The sequence below is a fragment of the Oryx dammah genome, unplaced genomic scaffold, assembly GCF_014754425.2.
Source record: "Oryx dammah isolate SB20612 unplaced genomic scaffold, SCBI_Odam_1.1 HiC_scaffold_27, whole genome shotgun sequence".
NCBI lineage: Eukaryota > Metazoa > Chordata > Mammalia > Artiodactyla > Bovidae > Oryx > Oryx dammah.
The window spans coordinates 55,059,987-55,077,686 of record NW_024070211.1 but is presented as its reverse complement, the minus strand read 5'-3'; the positions used below and the strand labels follow the sequence as shown (position 1 = coordinate 55,077,686).

At 37.8% G+C, this 17,700-nt stretch overlaps 1 protein-coding gene across 1 annotated transcript in view; it reads right to left on the bottom strand.

Moving 5' to 3' along the window:
- Window positions 1-17,700, bottom strand: part of TMEFF2 (transmembrane protein with EGF like and two follistatin like domains 2) — a 282,818-nt gene that overhangs the window by 112,815 nt on the left and 152,303 nt on the right. The window contains exon 5 of the mRNA XM_040228897.1: window positions 10,766-10,862. Coding sequence (XP_040084831.1) covers window positions 10,766-10,862 — 97 coding nt within the window. The remainder of the gene's footprint in view (window positions 1-10,765; window positions 10,863-17,700) is intronic.

Here is a 17,700-nt window from a genome sequence, read left to right as displayed (position 1 = left end):
AAAGTCTTTGACTGTATAGATCACAATAAACTGTGGAAAATTCTGGAAGAGACAGGAAAACCAGACCACCTTACCTGTCTCCTGAGAAATCAGTATGTAAGTCAAGAAGCAACAGTTAGAACTGGACATGGAACAACAGACTGGTTCCAAATTGGAAAAGGAGAATGTCAAGGCTGTAAATTGTCACCATGCTTATTTAACATATGCAGAGTGAAAGAAAGTGAAAGTGAAAGTGAAGTTGTTCAGTCATGTCCGACTCTTTGCGACCCCATGGACTGTAGCCCACCAGGCTCCTCTGTCCATAGGATTCTCCAGGCAGGAATTCTGGAGTGGGTTGCCATTTCCTTCTCTAGGAGATCCTCCCAACCCAAGGATCGAACCCAGGTCTCCTGCATTGCAGGCAGACGCATTAACCTCTGAGCCATCAGGAAAGCCGAGTGTTCAGACTACATCATGCGAAATGCTGGGCTGGATGAAGCACAAGCTGGAATCAGGATTGCTGGCAGAAATATCAATAACCTCAAATATGCAGATGACACCACTCTTATGATAGAAAGTGAAGAAGAACTAAAGACCCTCTTGATGAAAGTGAAAGAGGAGAGTGAAAAAGCTGGCTTAAAAGTCAATATTCAGAAAACTAAGATCATGGCATTGGGTCCCGTCATTTCATGTCAAATAGATGGGGAAACAGTGGAAACAGTGAGAGACTTTATTTTTGGGGGCTCCAAAATCACTGTAGATGGTGACTGCAGCCATGAAATTAAAAGACACTTGCTCCTTTGAAGAAAAGCTATGACCAACCAAGACAGCATATTAAAAACAGAGACATTACTTTGCCAACAAAAGTTCGTCTAGTCAAAGCTATGGTTTTTCCAGTAGTCATGTATGGATGTGAGAGCTGGACTATAAAGAAATCTGAGTGCTGAAGAACTGATGCTTTTGATCTGCAATGTTGGATAAGACTCTTGAGAGTCCCTTGGACTGCAAGGAGATCCAACCAGTCCATCCTAAAGGAAATCAGTCCTGAATATTCATTAGAAGTTCTGATGCTGAAGCTGAAACTCCAATACTTTAGCCACCTGATACGAAGAACTGACTCATCTGAAAAGACCCTGATGCTGGGAAAGATTGAAGGCAGGAGGAGAAGGTATGACAGAGGTTGAGATGGTTGGATGGCATCACTGACTTGGTGGACATTGAGTTTGAGTAAGCTCCATGAGTTGGTGATGGACAGGGAAGCCTGGTGTGATATAGTCCATGGGGTTACAAGGAGTCAACTGTGTCCTGCGTTACAAGGACACAACTGAGCGACTGAAGTGAACCGCTAAGTCTGACCATCCCGTGTCACTGTAATGCAAATGGCTCTGCTGTATTTTCTTTTCCCCAAATTGACAAATCTTTTTAGAGAAGGAAAAACATGTTTAGTTAAGATTAAACTGCATCAATCATATGTATTATTTTTGTATAATTGATCATTTGATGTTATATTTGAATGTCTTAAAGTATCATGTTTATGTAGATATCTATGTTTAAAGAGAAATACATCACTAATTTCTGCTAATGTGAAGATAATATTTTATTTCTTGCTTCCCCCCCCAACTGTTGCACACATCTTCCTGATGTACATCTTTTAATATCTGCTGATTATAGGCGCTTATGACTAGTTGGGACCTAGCATTACTTTTATTACCTTGGATAATACAATTTTGATTGGAGAAAGTTCATTTTAGGATGAGCTCAGAGAACAGGGTAAACTATTATGTTAAAAACTTTGAAAAGACTGCAATGAACACAAAAGAGCTATGGTAGACGATCACCCATTCCAAGTGAATAGTCATGGTTTCTTATGTTTCATTCATAGCTTAGTGGTGAAGAGATGAATGGACCCACTCTTGATTAATTTTACTTTGCACAGGGGTGGGGAACGGGAAGCTAGAAAAACCAGATATTTGTTTCCTTTATTTTCTTCTGTATACTATAATAAACATTTAGTTCTTCAGCATTATTGATTTTTAGATTGGATGTTGCATATAATTTTACAATTTGTTCAATCACTTATTCGATATTACATATCGTGTTTGTGAGGGAATGTTTCTGGGGCAGACTGATGTGGGCTGCCAAGGACTGCTTGCTGACTTGTTGTTTAGATGAACCAACACATACAATATATTACTATTTGGAAGTAAAACACTGAAGACCAGCAAGAGTGTCTACCCAATTTAAAACACCTGTGGGAAGACAGTTTCTCAGTAAATAATGCTTATACCTCAGAAAGTTATTTGTTATGAATGCTCTGGATACAGACAAAGGAAATGTTTTCAGTACACATACTGTCTAGCCTTCTGGAGCTAACCAAGAAAGATGTTTAAGGTAGACTTAGAGGGGACTTAGGTTTGGGTAAATTTTTTGATCACAAGTGTTAGGACATTGCCTCAAATCCACTTGTTTAGAGAAATGAAAAAATTTTTGAAAGAATAATTAGAATTTGGGCCACAGAAATTATGTTCTAATTGAAATACATTATTCATAAATTCATTTAGCATTCGTAAAAATCTCCAAACACAGCCTTAGGGTTAAGTAAAATTTTCAAGAGAGAGGTTTTGTTGATCTGTAAAATATGATTAGACTCATCAAAAATACATACACACACGCGTGCAGATACACATACACACAGACATGGGGGAAACCTACCTCTAAATTTTACAGTAGTTATCTTGGAATAGTGGAATGGCATTGTAATATTTCTAGGCTTTTGACATTTCAATGATAAACATGTACAACTTTTACAATCAGAAAAAGCCACAGCAAATTCCATTTTTATGTAATCATCAAAACATACGTTAGATTGGGAAATAAGCTTGGAATTATATTTGTAAGTGCTAAATAAAAAGATATAGCAGAACATTGCCACTTAGATAGGGATTAAGGCTTACCGGCATATGGACCATATTTATTTGCCATTTAATTTGGTGATTCTTCCTTCTTTTTTATATCTCATAATTTCTATTCTTGTAGTGAGAATATGAATGTGTAATAAACCTTCTTTTCCATTTGGGAAGGCACATGTAGCCCATCAACTATTCCAAAAACACTAAGGAATGAAGTCCTACCTTTCTTAATGAATGGCTTACTGAGCAGTGAGTGCCCTTGCTCTTCTGGGTTCCTCAATGGACTGCCTTTTGTACAGCCCTTGGAAATATTGCTAGTAGTGGCCCCAACATTAAAGGAAGGAAGAGTGAGCAAAACCATCAAGAAAAAGAAATGCAAAAAGGCAAAATGGATGTCTGAAAAGAAGAGAAGTGAAAGGCAAGGGAGAAAAGGAAAGATATTCCCATCTGAATGCAGAGTTCCAAAGAATGGCATGGAGAGATAAGAAAGCTTTCCTAAGTAAAAAATGCAAAGAAATAGAGGAAAACGATAGAATGGGAAAAGACTAGAGATCTCTCCAAGATAATTAGAGATACCAAGGGAATATTTCATGAAAAGATAGGCACAGTAAAGGACAGAAATGGTATGGACTTAACAGAAGCAGAAGATATTTAGAAGAGGTGGCAAGAATACACAGAAGAACTATACAGAAAAGATCTTAATAATCTGGATAACCATGGAAAGGTTATAACCATAACCTCTGGAAAGTATGATCACTCACCAGAGTCAGACATCTTGGAGTGTGAGGTCAAGTGGGCTTTAGGAAGCCTCACTACAAACAAAGCTAGTGGAGGTGATGAAATTCCAGTTGAGCTATTTCAAATCCTAAAAGATGATGCTGTCAAAGTGCTGCACTCAATATGCCAGCAAATTTGGAAAACTCATTGGCGGCCACAGGACTGGAAAAAGTCTGTTTTCATTCCAATCCCGAAGAAGGGCAATGCCGAACAATGTTCAAACTACCACACAATTGCACTCATTTCACATGATAGAAGGGTCATGCTTCAAATCTTTCAAGCTAGGCTTCAACAATACGTGAACTGTGGACTTCCAGACGTTCAAGCTGGTTTTAGTAAAGGCAGAGGAACCAGAGATCAAATTGCCAACATCTGTTGGATCTTCAAAAAAGCAATAGAGTTCCAGAAAAATATCTACTTCTGCTTTATTGACTACACTAAAATCTTTGACTGTATGGATCACAACAAACTGCGGAAAATTCTTAAAGAGATGGGAGTACCAGACCACCTTACCTGCCTTCTCAGAAATCTGTTGTATATTTTTTGGTTTGTCCTTTTTTTGGAATGACCTATTGTGCATTTGAAGTAGCATCGTTATTTATTCATCTTGCTAAGTAACACTTAAAGTGTTCAGCTTCAGTTTGCAGACCTGACTATTTACCTGGTGGCTCAGATGGTAGAGTATACCTGCAATGTGGGAGGCCTGGGTTCAATCCCTGAGTTGGGGAAATCCCCTGGAGAAGGAAATGGCAACCCACTCCAGTATTCTTGCCTGGAAAATCTCATGGACGGCTACAGTCAATGGGGTTGCAAAGAGTTGGACACAACTGAGCAACTTTATGTTCTTTCTTTCTATTGGCTGAGGGATGTGAGAGTCATAGACACGGTGTTTGTAGGCAAAGACCGTTGCACAGACTGTTACAAATACTAGTCCTATTTATAATGGTATTTTTTAAGTTGTGTGAAATCTTAAAAAAGTACAAATTATTTTTGCTTGTTTAAGATAGGGAGATAAATACAAGAAGGAAATAACACAATTAAACTCTTTTATATTAGGAAACAGATTTGCTAAAAATGCAAACATCAGCATATTTTTCTTGAAATTATGGAAGAGGAAAGAGGTGTGTTTCCCTAAATCAGGAGCTGTATATTTCCCCCTCTCTCTGAAAAAACTTTCTGGGAGAAATGAAGTGTTAAAGGAACGAGAGATGTCTCCTCTTCAGACCCCACCCATCTATACAAACAGATGACACGATGGCAGTTTTCAGAGGTGACAACCTTGTCTTCACGGCAGAGAAGAGGCAATTTGAGTGAGGCAACATACTAACTACAGGTGACTTAGAATTAAGAAGGTTTTCTCATGAAGCCTTAGATCCAACTAAAACTTTGGATTTTCTGGACTAGAATGATTTTCTATTTTTGTTTGTGTGTGTGTATGTGTTTTATTCTCTCCATGAGTAAACTCACATTAGAAGTCAGTCCTAATTATGGTAACCACATTTACAGTTCTAAGGCAAGAGAGCAAAGGGAATCAATAGAAAGAGAACACCCTGGGGGGAAGACTGAATAAACTCATGGTTCACTAAAATTTTGTGACTAATCAGCATCTTCTTTAGATATCCCACATACAATCCCAACTGATCCTTTTACTTGGTATAAAATATTTGGAAACTTTCCAATTGCAACAGAATCTTTTTTTCAACTGTCGACCAGTAGCAGTTTTAAGAAGAAATTATTTCAAAATCTTAAGACTTAGAGGTGTCCTAATTTTCCCTATTAAACTCATAACCCAGATGTACTGAAGTCAGCAGGATCTAATTCCTGATTCACTTATATGCATGGTGAAATCCAGTGCCAAGGAGTATCCTCAGCCACTGCCCCGCTTCAAATATTCATGATTCCCCACAGTCCAAAATGCATTAAAGGTGGGAATGATGCCAATGACACACAGTCTTCCTAGTGACAAGGAGCCTTCTTAGATCAAAGGACCAAGATGTTAAAGACTTCAAACTAAACTGTCTTTGTGAGAGAGGCTCACAAAAGGGATGCCAAATCCCACACCCTGTTTTCAGTTACAGAACAGCAATGAAATAAAGGGAAAAAATAGATGCTCATTCATTTTCTCTTCTGAAATCTTTTTACTAAATGACTTTGCTTTTCTCCTTTCTTACCATTACAGTTAAACACAAGGATTTGATGCACAAAAACTGAAAAACGTCATTAATGCTTTCAAAGACAAAATGAATGACTACTGAGGAATTAATAACATTTAAGCCAATATGATTTTGCTAATGGGGGCTGTGTGTTGAGAATAATACAAGAGCAATGTTAAGACTGGCACAGGAGCCATAAAGCACATGCACGAAGCAAATATACATAATAATTTAGGTTGCCCCTTTATGTCATTTGTCATCCACTCCATGTGTTCTTACACCTGTGCTCCCTTCCCTGATCTAGTCTAATACCTTGGAAATGTTAGGCATGCAGCCAATTTCATACTCAGCCATTCCTATGATCAGACCCAGCTATCAACTTGCTTTTTTCTTATATTAAATCAGGAATCAACCCCAGGGCTCTGAACTACTTTTGACTGACAGGACCAACAGAAAGTTCTAGGCTAATTACTTCTTAGGACTACTTTCCAGTGCAAAGAGTTGCTGCTGACCTACTTTGGACTTACTGAAATAATTTATCAGGTGAGATAATTAAGGGGATATAAAACTATTTCTAAAACCAAGCAAGTATCAGAAATATTTGTTGAAATCATAAGTTAGTATTCCCAGTGCTATCAGATGGGGCTTTATTGCTTTACAATGAGTCAATTTTATTATGTCTGACTTAGAAGCCCCTCTTTTTTTTATAAATTATACTTGGCAGAATGCATTTGAGAGTCTCTTTGATGTATAAATGTATTATTTTTGACTCTTTTTCAGCCTATATATAAAGAGAAACAATCTTCCAAGCCCTTCTTTTCCTTGCCTCTTAACCCTTTCCCCATAAATAGGCATGCACATCTCTTTGCACAGGTGTTCCATTATTTTTGAAGTCTATTCTAAGTAAAGGGATGCCTCAGTGTGAGAGTAGATATATCTGTGGTGTGGATCACTTACCATGTGGACTTTTAACTCTCTTTTGAAAGCATAACTGTTTCTTATATATAGGTAAATATCTATAACTGAAGAATCTTTTGTAGCAATGTTCTTTCTTTCTGTTGAGAAAATCTGACCATTTTCTACAGTCTTGATGTTTTCCATAAGAAAAAGAAAACAAGAGGAAAACCTTGAAAGGACACTATAGAACATAAGGGAGAAGTTGTATAAGCTTATAAATCATCTGTTTTTTTCCAAAATAAAGGCATTAACATGTTATATTATTAGTATCATGGTTTATCAATGTCACTCTTTGTTATTTTTTCTCCTATTCCTCTACTCTCCTTACCCTTCCCCCATTTTTTTTTTAATTTTCTTCCCCATGTCCAATGTAACTTGCTTCTTAACTCAAAAACTCATCTAACTATGAAAACAAGATCAGCTGATTGCATACTGGCTTTTTAATTCTAACAAAGGTTTACCTTCATCTAGAAAATATCTGAACATCATTGAATAGCCAGATTTAGGCCTTGTAGTAAAATGCAAATATTAATTTCTTAATCTAGGGTTAAAGAAAAATCAGGAATTAATATTTCACATTTGTTTCAGTATTGTGATTACAATAATATTATTTCTTAGTAGTATTTATTCACATCTTGTTATTACTTTGTAATGTAGAATTGAGGAAACTTTATGCATAAAACTGTAGTTTAGTTAATGTCAAAGGAAAAAAACAAAGCTAAACACTGACTTGTAGTCTTTGTTTCCACACAGCATACGCAGTGTTTTATGTTTGTGAGAGGACTTGACCGTGGTTTCATCCAAAATCAATAGCACATCAAGCTCCCCTGATCCAGTTGACTAGTACTGAGTCAGATCACTCCCCTATTGCTTCCTATCTTACTTTATAGCCTCTTGCATTCCATGCCTATTTAATTTCATTTATTGCTTTCTTCTTGTGTCCTTCAGCTGTTTCCAATCTGCCCTTCATGGCCATAACTAAATACAATATGTTAACATACAAAGGTATTTATGTAAATGAAAATCAATATGCTTCTCATTTCAGCACCATTCGTTCTTGCTTACATTGGACATTTTTAGTACATTTTATTAAACGCGAACAACTTTTCATTCTTGCCGGGGAAATATAATGATCTTCTTGGCTCCCTGCCCCCTGCATCCTTCTAATCTTCACAGCTATGGCCACTTAGCCCCATCTGGAGGTTCAGCTTTATTCTGCATTTTGGAACTAATCTTTCTGTAGTCTGGGGGCGTACAAGATGTCCTAGCCAAAAGCTAACTGATTCATCCACCAGCAGCCTTGCTGCTGACTTCATTCTGACCCTGTAACTTATTTCTGAGATCCAAGGGCTTGTCCCAGCCCTTTGTAGCCAAGACTTGGCTCTGTACACTAGTTCCAGTAGGTGGGTATCCAGTATCTGTCCTTGGTTCATTTTCCAATTCCTTGATGATTGAGGTTCTGCTTTGCCCTTCTCCCTGTTCCCTTTGTAACTGAATTTCTTTTCCTAATTCTAGCAGCCATGGCTATTGAATCTTTCTGATGCCACTTAACTTGCTCTAATCTCCTTGTTCTGTCTACCCACATACCACAGATCTGAGCTTTTGCTAGAACACCAGAGTGACACTGCTTGCCTGGACATTTTCCCACTGCCTGCTGCAGGCTTCTCTCTTGTCCCCAGCTCTAACCCTGCAGGTCTTGAGTCATTGGATCTAAGCTGCCTGCAATCTGTCCATCACATTATTCCAGACATGACAGCGGAGAAATATTTTAATTGCATCTTTGGTTGAATTGTTATGCTAACATCCTCGAGTTACTTTCACCTCATATCTTTATCTTGACCTGCCACTTAAACACTTTAAAACTCAATTTCCTCTTTGTAAAGTGATCATAATAGAATCTACCCCTAGGGTTATTACATAACTGAGAAAAAAAAGAATGCATATATATAGGTCAAGCTCATAGTAAATAATCAGTCATTTTAATCTGCTATTATCATATAATTTCTTAGATCTTTGCAGTTGTAAAGTGAATGATCATTAGACAAGAATGGGGAATGGGAAATTCTTAAGAAAAAATTAGAGATCCATGTGAATTTGTTAAAAGTAAAATAGCTGATAGTAAGATATTTAATAGCATTAAAAATAAAGTTAAACTATAGATGTAGTCATCAACAAACATTAAAAACTAAGATATTGAGATGTGGCAGATTCATGTCAATGTATGACAAAACCAATACAGTATTATAAAGTAAAAAAATAAAAATAAATAAATAAAAACTAAGATATTTTAAAGATACATTTCCTATCAACGTGTCTTAATATATAATGACTAAAACTGCACAGAGCTTTAAAGTATTTCAGCTAGTTCAGTTCAGTCACTTAGTCCTGTCTGACTCAAAGCATTTAGAAGGAGAATAATTCTCTGAGTCAGTCATTTATCTTAGAGCAATATTTATACAACCATCTGGGGAGTTTTAATAAGTAAAGTTTTAAGTCCCACTTCTCTGAAATTCTGATTCATTAATTTTGACATGGAACTAAAGATGTGTTCCAAAACTTCCCTAAGTAATGCTGATGATCAGCCAGGTTTCGGAACCAAAAATTCATCAGTCATTAAGATATCCAGGAGATTCTTAAGAACACATATGTTTGTTTACCTCAGGATGGTAAAACTAGTGCATAGACTCCCTGACTTGGCTCCTAGCTGACCACTGGCTAATGTCTGACAGGCATGGAAATCCTACTGATGCCAGCTTATATTAATGGGTGACTGTTTCACCTGGCTGGGTAATAGCAGTGCCTACTTGTAAGTACTTTGTTAATTTGCCTTAAGAATCTCAGTTTGCTTAGTTGGAATCCTCAGTTTAATCTACATTAAAAATACTCTAAATTGTTTCAGGTACAGACTGTTTCATTTTTGTCAAAATTGTCTTGCCTTAACTTTTCCTGTTTCTTAGCTAAATTCCCTCCACCCACAAAATGTTTGATCAAAATGATTGTGCTTTTTTCCCCCAACTTTACTGAAGTATAATTGGTATATAACATTGTAAATGTTAAGGTGTACAATGTATATATTGCAATGTGATCACCACCATAGTGTTAGCTAACACTTCCATCACCTCACATAATTACCAGTTATTTTTTATGTGCGGTGAGAACATTTAAGATTTACTCTTACCTACTTTGATCAAAATGATTGTTAACTGCTCTAGGCAAACACACACACAAAAATGAAAGGGCTTCTGTTTGCTTTCCTGAAAGATATGTGTATGAAAGCTGTATATTAAGAGAGAGAGAGAAAGAAAGATTGCCTCTTTCTACTATTATGCCACACAAAAACCTTTGGGTTGTTCACTGTGGGTATGAGATCTGGGTAGGGCCAATATACGTGGGCCCTGGAGAAGGAAATGGCAACCTACTCCAGTATGAGAGTGGATGCCCTAGAAGGCAGATCCATTTAAAATAATGAATATTCAGAATCTGCTGAGTGTATATTTAAAGGAGAAGCTGAGTAACACCTGAGTGAAGGGAGTAGTTGATCCTAGACAGTGGCTCAGAAACTATTCCCTGCCCTAACAGCTCCCTAATTCAGCTATGGGTGTGCATATATATACCTTTAAATAAAACCTCTGTGGTTACCCAGATCCACCATCTTGGAGCAGATTAGCAATTATCCATTGTTTATTGACCATGCTTCTTGAGAGATGTTCTGGTAAATACACTTTTTCTCTCCATCTCTTAACATTGACAGTATTTGGAAGTCTCAGTGATTTCTTATTATATCTTATCAAGTAATTCCCTAGACAGCTGTTTGACTGACCCAACTCTTAGTTCAGCGGCAGAAATTCCTTCCTGTTATTGTAGCCCTCATCTTTCCTAGTTGAGAACTGGATGTTAAAAAATGCTGAAAATGTCTTCTTTTAGGAAATGATACAGTAAAAATAAATCATTTACCATTATTTTGTTTAAAAGAATAAAACAGCACATTACCAGACATCCTCAGCATCTTCATCACATTCTGCACCAAACTGGCAAATATCACAGGTAGATGTCTCCTTTTGACTGGTTTCTCCTGAGCCTTCATGGACTATAAGACAGAAAAAACAGAACACATAGAATTCAGATAAGTGTGCATAATATCAACTCCAAGACTATTTTATATGAAAGCTGCTGCTTTTCCAATGGACATTTTTGCAATTGGAGCTCCATTAACATTGTCATATTTGACTCTCTTCTTCCCTAAATTTGAAGAAAACAATGACATGCTAGTTACTGAAATGTAGTGAATATTTTTTTTTTTACCAGAAAAATAAACAATAGGGTTTACTGGATTATCAAAATTGGTTGGTTAATATACCATATGAAAGAGTTAATTAAAAATAATTTAAATTGCATGGTATCACCAACTCAATGGACATGATTTTTGAGTAAGCCCAAGGAGACGGTGAAGGACAGGGAAGCCTGGCGTGCTGTGGTACATGGGGTCGCAAAGAGTCGGACATGACTGAGTGACTGAACAACAACAAAATTGTTCCTGGCCTAGAGGAAAAATTTAGTGTCTATAAGAAACACTTAAAATTTTCTCAGTCCTAAATTATAGACTTTTTCATTTAAAGGCTTTAATATATAACTTAAAAAATTTAGGTGGGCAGCTTTGACTTTTTAGATATGTCTTCTCCCCCGTCCCCAATGTAAAAAGTACTTATAAGGAAAAATATATTAATTATAAATTTTAGAAAACACATTTTAATTGGTTTTTATACTACTTTCTTGAATCTTACATAAATGTTGCACAGAGCCCATCATTGTGATTTCTTCTATAAGGGCTATGAATGTATGTTTTATTTAAAATATATACTTGTCATTGATGATAGTTATTCATGTTGGCTTAGACCATAAATTACAAGTGTAAAAATATGCTGTATACAATCTAATTATAAAATTAAGCTTTCAAAATTAGGGAACAATAGTGTAAGGATCAATTTTAAAAATTTAGTATTTGAGTTCAAGAAATAAAAATCTGACATATAGATGGCTAACAAACACATGAAAAGATGCTCAACATCACTCATTATCAGAGAAATGCAAATCAAAACCACAATGAGGTATCATTTCACGCCAGTCAGAATGGCTGCTATCCAAAAGTCTACAAGCAATAAATGCTGGAGAGGGTGTGGCGAAAAGGGAACCCTCTTACACTGTTGGTGGGAATGCAAACTAGTACAGACACTATGGAGAACAGTGTGGAGATTCCTTAAAAAATTGCAAATAGAACTGCCTTATGACCTAGCAATCCCACTGCTGGGCATACACACCGAGGAAACCAGAATGGAAAGAGACAGGTGTACCCCAATATTCATCGAAGCACTGTTTATAATAGCCAGGACGTGGAAGCAACCTAGATGTCCATCAGCAGATGAATGGATAAGAAAGCGATGGTACATATACACAATGGAGTATTACTCAGCCATTGAAAAGAATACATTTGAATCAGTTCTAATGAGGTGGATGAAACTGGAACCTATTATACAGAGTGAAATAAGCCAGAAAGAAAAACACCAATATAGTACACTAACGCATATATATGGAATTTAGAAAGACTGTAACGATAACCCTGTATGCAAGACAGCAAAAGAGACACAGATGTATAGAACAGTCTTTTGGACTCTGTGGGAGAGGGCGAGGGTGGGATGATTTGGGAGAATGGCATTGAAACATGTATAGTATCATATATGAAACGAACTGCCAGTCCAGGTTCGATGCATGATACTGGATGCTTGGGGCTGGTGCACTGGGACGACCAGAGGGATGGTACAGGGAGGGAGGAGGGAGGGGAGTTCAGGATGCGGAACACGTGTATACCTGTGGTGGATTCATGTTGATGTATGGCAAAACCAATACAATATTGCAAAGTAGTTAACCTCCAATTAAAATAAATAAATTTATATTAAAAAAATCTGAGCAATACTTTTAGATGAAGATTACTATTTACGAATTAAAAAATATGTAGTTGACAGCAAAAATAGCTTTGCTTATAGATGAAAAACTGCAACAACCTAACAACTGCATAGATAATATTATTCCATGGACAGATTATATACTTAAAAACATGTTGAAATCCAGAGATCCTTAAAAAGTGTATTTTTGCAAAAGGTTATGCATTTTCAATAGAAAAAGAACATAAACAATTAAGTATGGCATTGGCTTCTAGCGTTATGAACCCTAGTAAGGTAACATTTTTAACAAAGACATCATTTATTAAAGTATACCCTGAACCTAACATATTCAACTTTACTTATTTAATATGATATTTTCATAATTTATTCTTTGTTTATTAACATGAGAGTTATTGATAGTTACAAAAGCAAGCTCCTTATTCCTTATTTTCCAATTTACTGCTCGGCAAATAAGTGATTTGATTTACCAGAATAACAACAACATCAACAAAACAAAACCATCATTTAGAGAGTTGTGTTTTATAGTTTTTCCAGGAAAGATAGATTTATTTTTTCCAAAGCAACATTTTTCCCCCGTACTTGATTTGCACTGCACTTTAAAAAAGTTATGAATTAAACAGATCAACTTCAATTGCAAAAGTACTGATGATATAGTTTTTAAATTGAAGTCTAAAAAAGTGGTGTTCCTCCCCAGAAAGAAAGAGGAATTCTAGACTCTGCTAAAATAGACAGCACTTATTATCCACTCTATTACATTAATAGGGGCGAGACCATTAGAGTGGACTATGGGGATAAGAAGGAAGCTGGGGCCTCACCTCAGGGGAGCCTGAACAGCTGAGGCCCGTCTCTTTATTACTTATTATTAATGCAACACAGAAACTGCTAATGGGAGAGAGCCTTTTAGTGTTAGCAAGATTAGCAGCTTCTAGACTAAAACTTCCCATCACTCAGGAAACATACTAACACAATGGGAAGGTCCTTAATGAACAGTTACAGCCACTTATGGGCAGCCCCATCTTCTTTCACAGCAGGGATCCTTGGTTAGGGATCAACTGGAAGTAATCCAGGCAATGAATCGTGCTAACTCAGCGGAACTAAGAATAAGATTTCTACTGGCAGTCACATTGCATTTCTATAAAAGGGCAGTTACTGGTAGACTTGAGATGTTTGCAAATTCTCCCACATAGAGAAGTAAGCCCAGAAGTAGCAGTAGCAAAATCTCTCTCAACAAATAGTCTGGGAATAAAATGTGAAGCAATCACAATGAAAAATAAAGTAAAATATTTCCATACTTTCCGAAGCCCAGATGTGCACCTTTGTAATAAACAAATCAGCATCCAGCATTCATTTAACACTACAGACCAATGATTCTTAAATAGGGTTGGGCTCAGAACCTCTGTAGATTTGGTTTGTTAATTTACATATTGTTTTTTAGATAAATGCCTTGAGATAACCTCAGAGGTACTGAATTTGTAGGCCTGGGGCTTGGAAATACACACACACACACACACACACACACACATACTCTTAACAACTTGCTCCTAAGCATCTCTGCCTAAACAACACTGAGAAGACGTCCTCTGTCTCAAGCACCCTCCTCTTGCAGTGAATGTCTGGCTCAGGACTTCTGCCACTTTAAATTGCACAGGCGGCACCTGGAAGGTTTGTTAAAATAAATATTCTGACTCAGTAAATGTGAGGTGTATCCTGAGGTTCTAAATTTCTTATAGGCTCCCAGAAACTGCTGCTGCTGGTCCACAGACCACAATTTGAGTAGCAAGGATAGCACTGTATTTTTCCAACCACAATTCACAATGTATTAGTGGGTAGGGAAATAAAGTTAGTGAGTCACTATCAGCATTTTTGTAAACATGAAGCAGAAGGTACTGGGACAGAAAACACAGACCGCATCTTATTTAGCAAGTATAGTATTTATTTTATAACACTATTTTCGTTATACATATGATATCCAACCAGAGCTGCAACGTAAATTTCGTTTCTTTCTAAAGGTCACAGTCACAAAAGCTTGATAACTATTGAATTAGCACGTGCTAGATCCTTGGAAATCATGTGTTGAACTGTACTGTTCCTTTTGCCTGTTCTTTTCAAAGTATAAAAAACAAGAAGAATTGGTGCTTCAGTTTAGTTCAGTTCAGTCGCTCAGTCGTGTCTGACTTTTGCGACCCCATGAATCGCAGCTCGCCAGGCCTCCCTGTCCATCACCAACTCCCGGAGTTCACTCAGACTTGCGTCCATCGAGTTAGTGATGCCATCCAGCCATATCATCCTCGGTCGTCCCTTTCTTCTCCTGCCCCCAATCCCTCCCAGCATCAAAGTCTTTTCCAATGAGTCAACTCTTCGCATGTGGTGGCCAAAGTACTAGAGTTTCAGCTTTAGCATCATTCCTTCCAAAGAAATCCCAGGGTTGATCTTCGGAATGGACTGGTTGGATCTCCTTGCAGTCCAAGGGACTCTCAGGAGTCTTCTCCAACACCACAGTTCAAAAGCATCAATTCTTCGGCACTCAGCCTTCTTCACAGTCCAACTCTCACATCCATACATGATTACTGGTAAAACCATAGCCTTGACTAGACGGACCTTAGTCGGCAAAGTAATATCTCTGCTTTTGAATATGCTATCTAGGTTGGTCATAACTTTTCTTCTAAGGAGTAAGCATCTTTTAATTTCATGGCTGCAGTCACCATCTGCAGTGATTTTGGAGCCCCCCAAAATAAAGTCTGACACTGTTTCCATTGTTTCCCCATCTATTTCCCATGAAGTAATGGTATCAGATGCCATGATCTTACTTTTCTCAATGTTGAGCTTTAAGCCGACTTTTTCACTCTCCTCTTTCACTTTCATCAAGAGGCTTTTTAGTTGCTCTTCACTTTCTGCCATAAGGGTGGTGTCATCTGCATATCTGAGGTTACTGATATTTCTCCCGGCAATCTTGAGTCCAGCTTGTGTTTCTTCCAGTCCAGCGTTTCTCATGATGGACTCTGCATAGAAGTTAAATAAGCAGGGTGACAATAGACAGCCTTGACGTACTCCTTTTCCTATTTGGAACCAGTCTGTTGTTCCGTGTTCAGTTCTAACTATTGCTTCCTGACCTGCATACAGGTTTCTCAAGAGGCAGGTCAGGTGCTCTGGTATTCCCATCTCTTTCAGAATTTTCCACAGTTTATTGTGATCTACACAGTCAAAGGCTTTGGCATAGTCAATAAAGCAGAAATAGATGTTTTTCTGGAACTCTCTTGCTTTTTCCATGATCCAGCGGATGTTGGCAATTTGATCTCTGGTTCTTCTGCCTTTTCTAAAACCAGCTTGAACATCAGGAAGTTCACGGTTCACATACTGCTGAAGCCTGGCTTGGAGAATTTTGAGCATTACTTTACTAGCGTGTGAGATGTGCGGTAGTTTGAGCATTCTTTGGCATTGCCTTTCTTTGGGATTGGAATGAAAACTGACCTTTTCCAGTTCTGTGGCCACTGCTGAGTTTTCCAAATTTGCATATTGAGTGCAGCACTTTGACAGCATCATCTTTCAGGATTTGAAACAGCTCAATTGGAATTCCATCACCTTCACTAGCTTTGTTCGTAGTGATGCTTTCTAAGGCCCACTTGACTTCACATTCCAAGAGGTCTGGTTCTAGATGAGTGATCACACCATCATGATTATCCGGGTTGTGAAGATCCTTTTTGTACAGTTCTTCTGTGTATTCTTGCCATCTCTTCTTAATATCTTCTGCTTCTGTTAGGTCCATTACCATTTCTGTCCTTTATCAAGCCCATCTTTGCATGAAACGTTCCCTTGATATCTCTAATTTTCTTGAAGAGATCTCTAGTCTTTCTCATTCTGTTGTTTTCCTCTATTTCTTTGCACTGATTGCGGAAGAAGGCTTTTTTTTTATCTCTTCTTGCTATTCTTTGGAACTCTGCATTCAGATGTTTATTTGCACTCATTTGCTGAGTATGCAGGAATGAGATTCATTTATACTAAAGTATTATTTTAACCATACATCTGTATTTTAAACCTTTTGAGTTGTAAAGTAAAAGAATTATTTCCCTTTATTCTATAAAACACTGGAGGAGGGAATGGCAACCCACTCTAGTATTCTTGCCTAGAGAATCCCATGGAGAGAGGAGACTGGCAGGCTGTGGTCCATGGGGTCACAAAGAGTCAGACACAACTGAAGTGAATAAACACAGCACACATTCTACAAAAGGTTAGGTTTCAGCACATGATTGAGGGAAATATGAGGAGTAAGGGAGGTGGAGCTCCTGAAAGCATATTTTATATAACTGTGTGGTTTAGTTGCTAAATTGTGTCCAACTCTTTGCGACCCCATGGACTGTAGCCCACCAGGCTCCTGTGTCCATGGGATTTTCCAGGCAAGAATACTGGAGTGGGTTGCCATTTCCTCTTCCAGAAGATCTTCCTGACCCAGGGATCGAAGCCTGGTCTCCTATTCCTGATTGCTGCAGGCAAACTCCTGCATTGCAGGTGGATTCTTTGCCAACTGAATCATCAGGGAAGGCCATTTTATGGTTTTTAATATTTTATATATGCTACCCTACCCTCGTGGCTCAGACAGTAAAGTGTCTGCCTACAATGCAGGAGACCTGGGTTGGATCCCTGGGTAGGGAAGATCCCCTGGAGAAGGAAATGGCAACCCATTCCAGTACTCTTGCCTGGAAAATCCCATGGATGGAGGAGCCTGGTAGGCTACAGTCCATGGGGTCGCAAAGAGTCGGACAAGACTGAGCGACTTCAATATGCTATGCTATAGTCATAACTGATTTAATTAATTACTATAAGAGTATTCTGGATTGGAACATTATAAGGGATGATCAAATTACCTCTCTCCTAAATTCTCCCTGCCCTCATGGTTTCATCTGGAAATTGTTACCAAAATTCCTTTATCATGACCCTGTTCTGGCCCCACTCAGCTTCTCACAGTGGATGTAC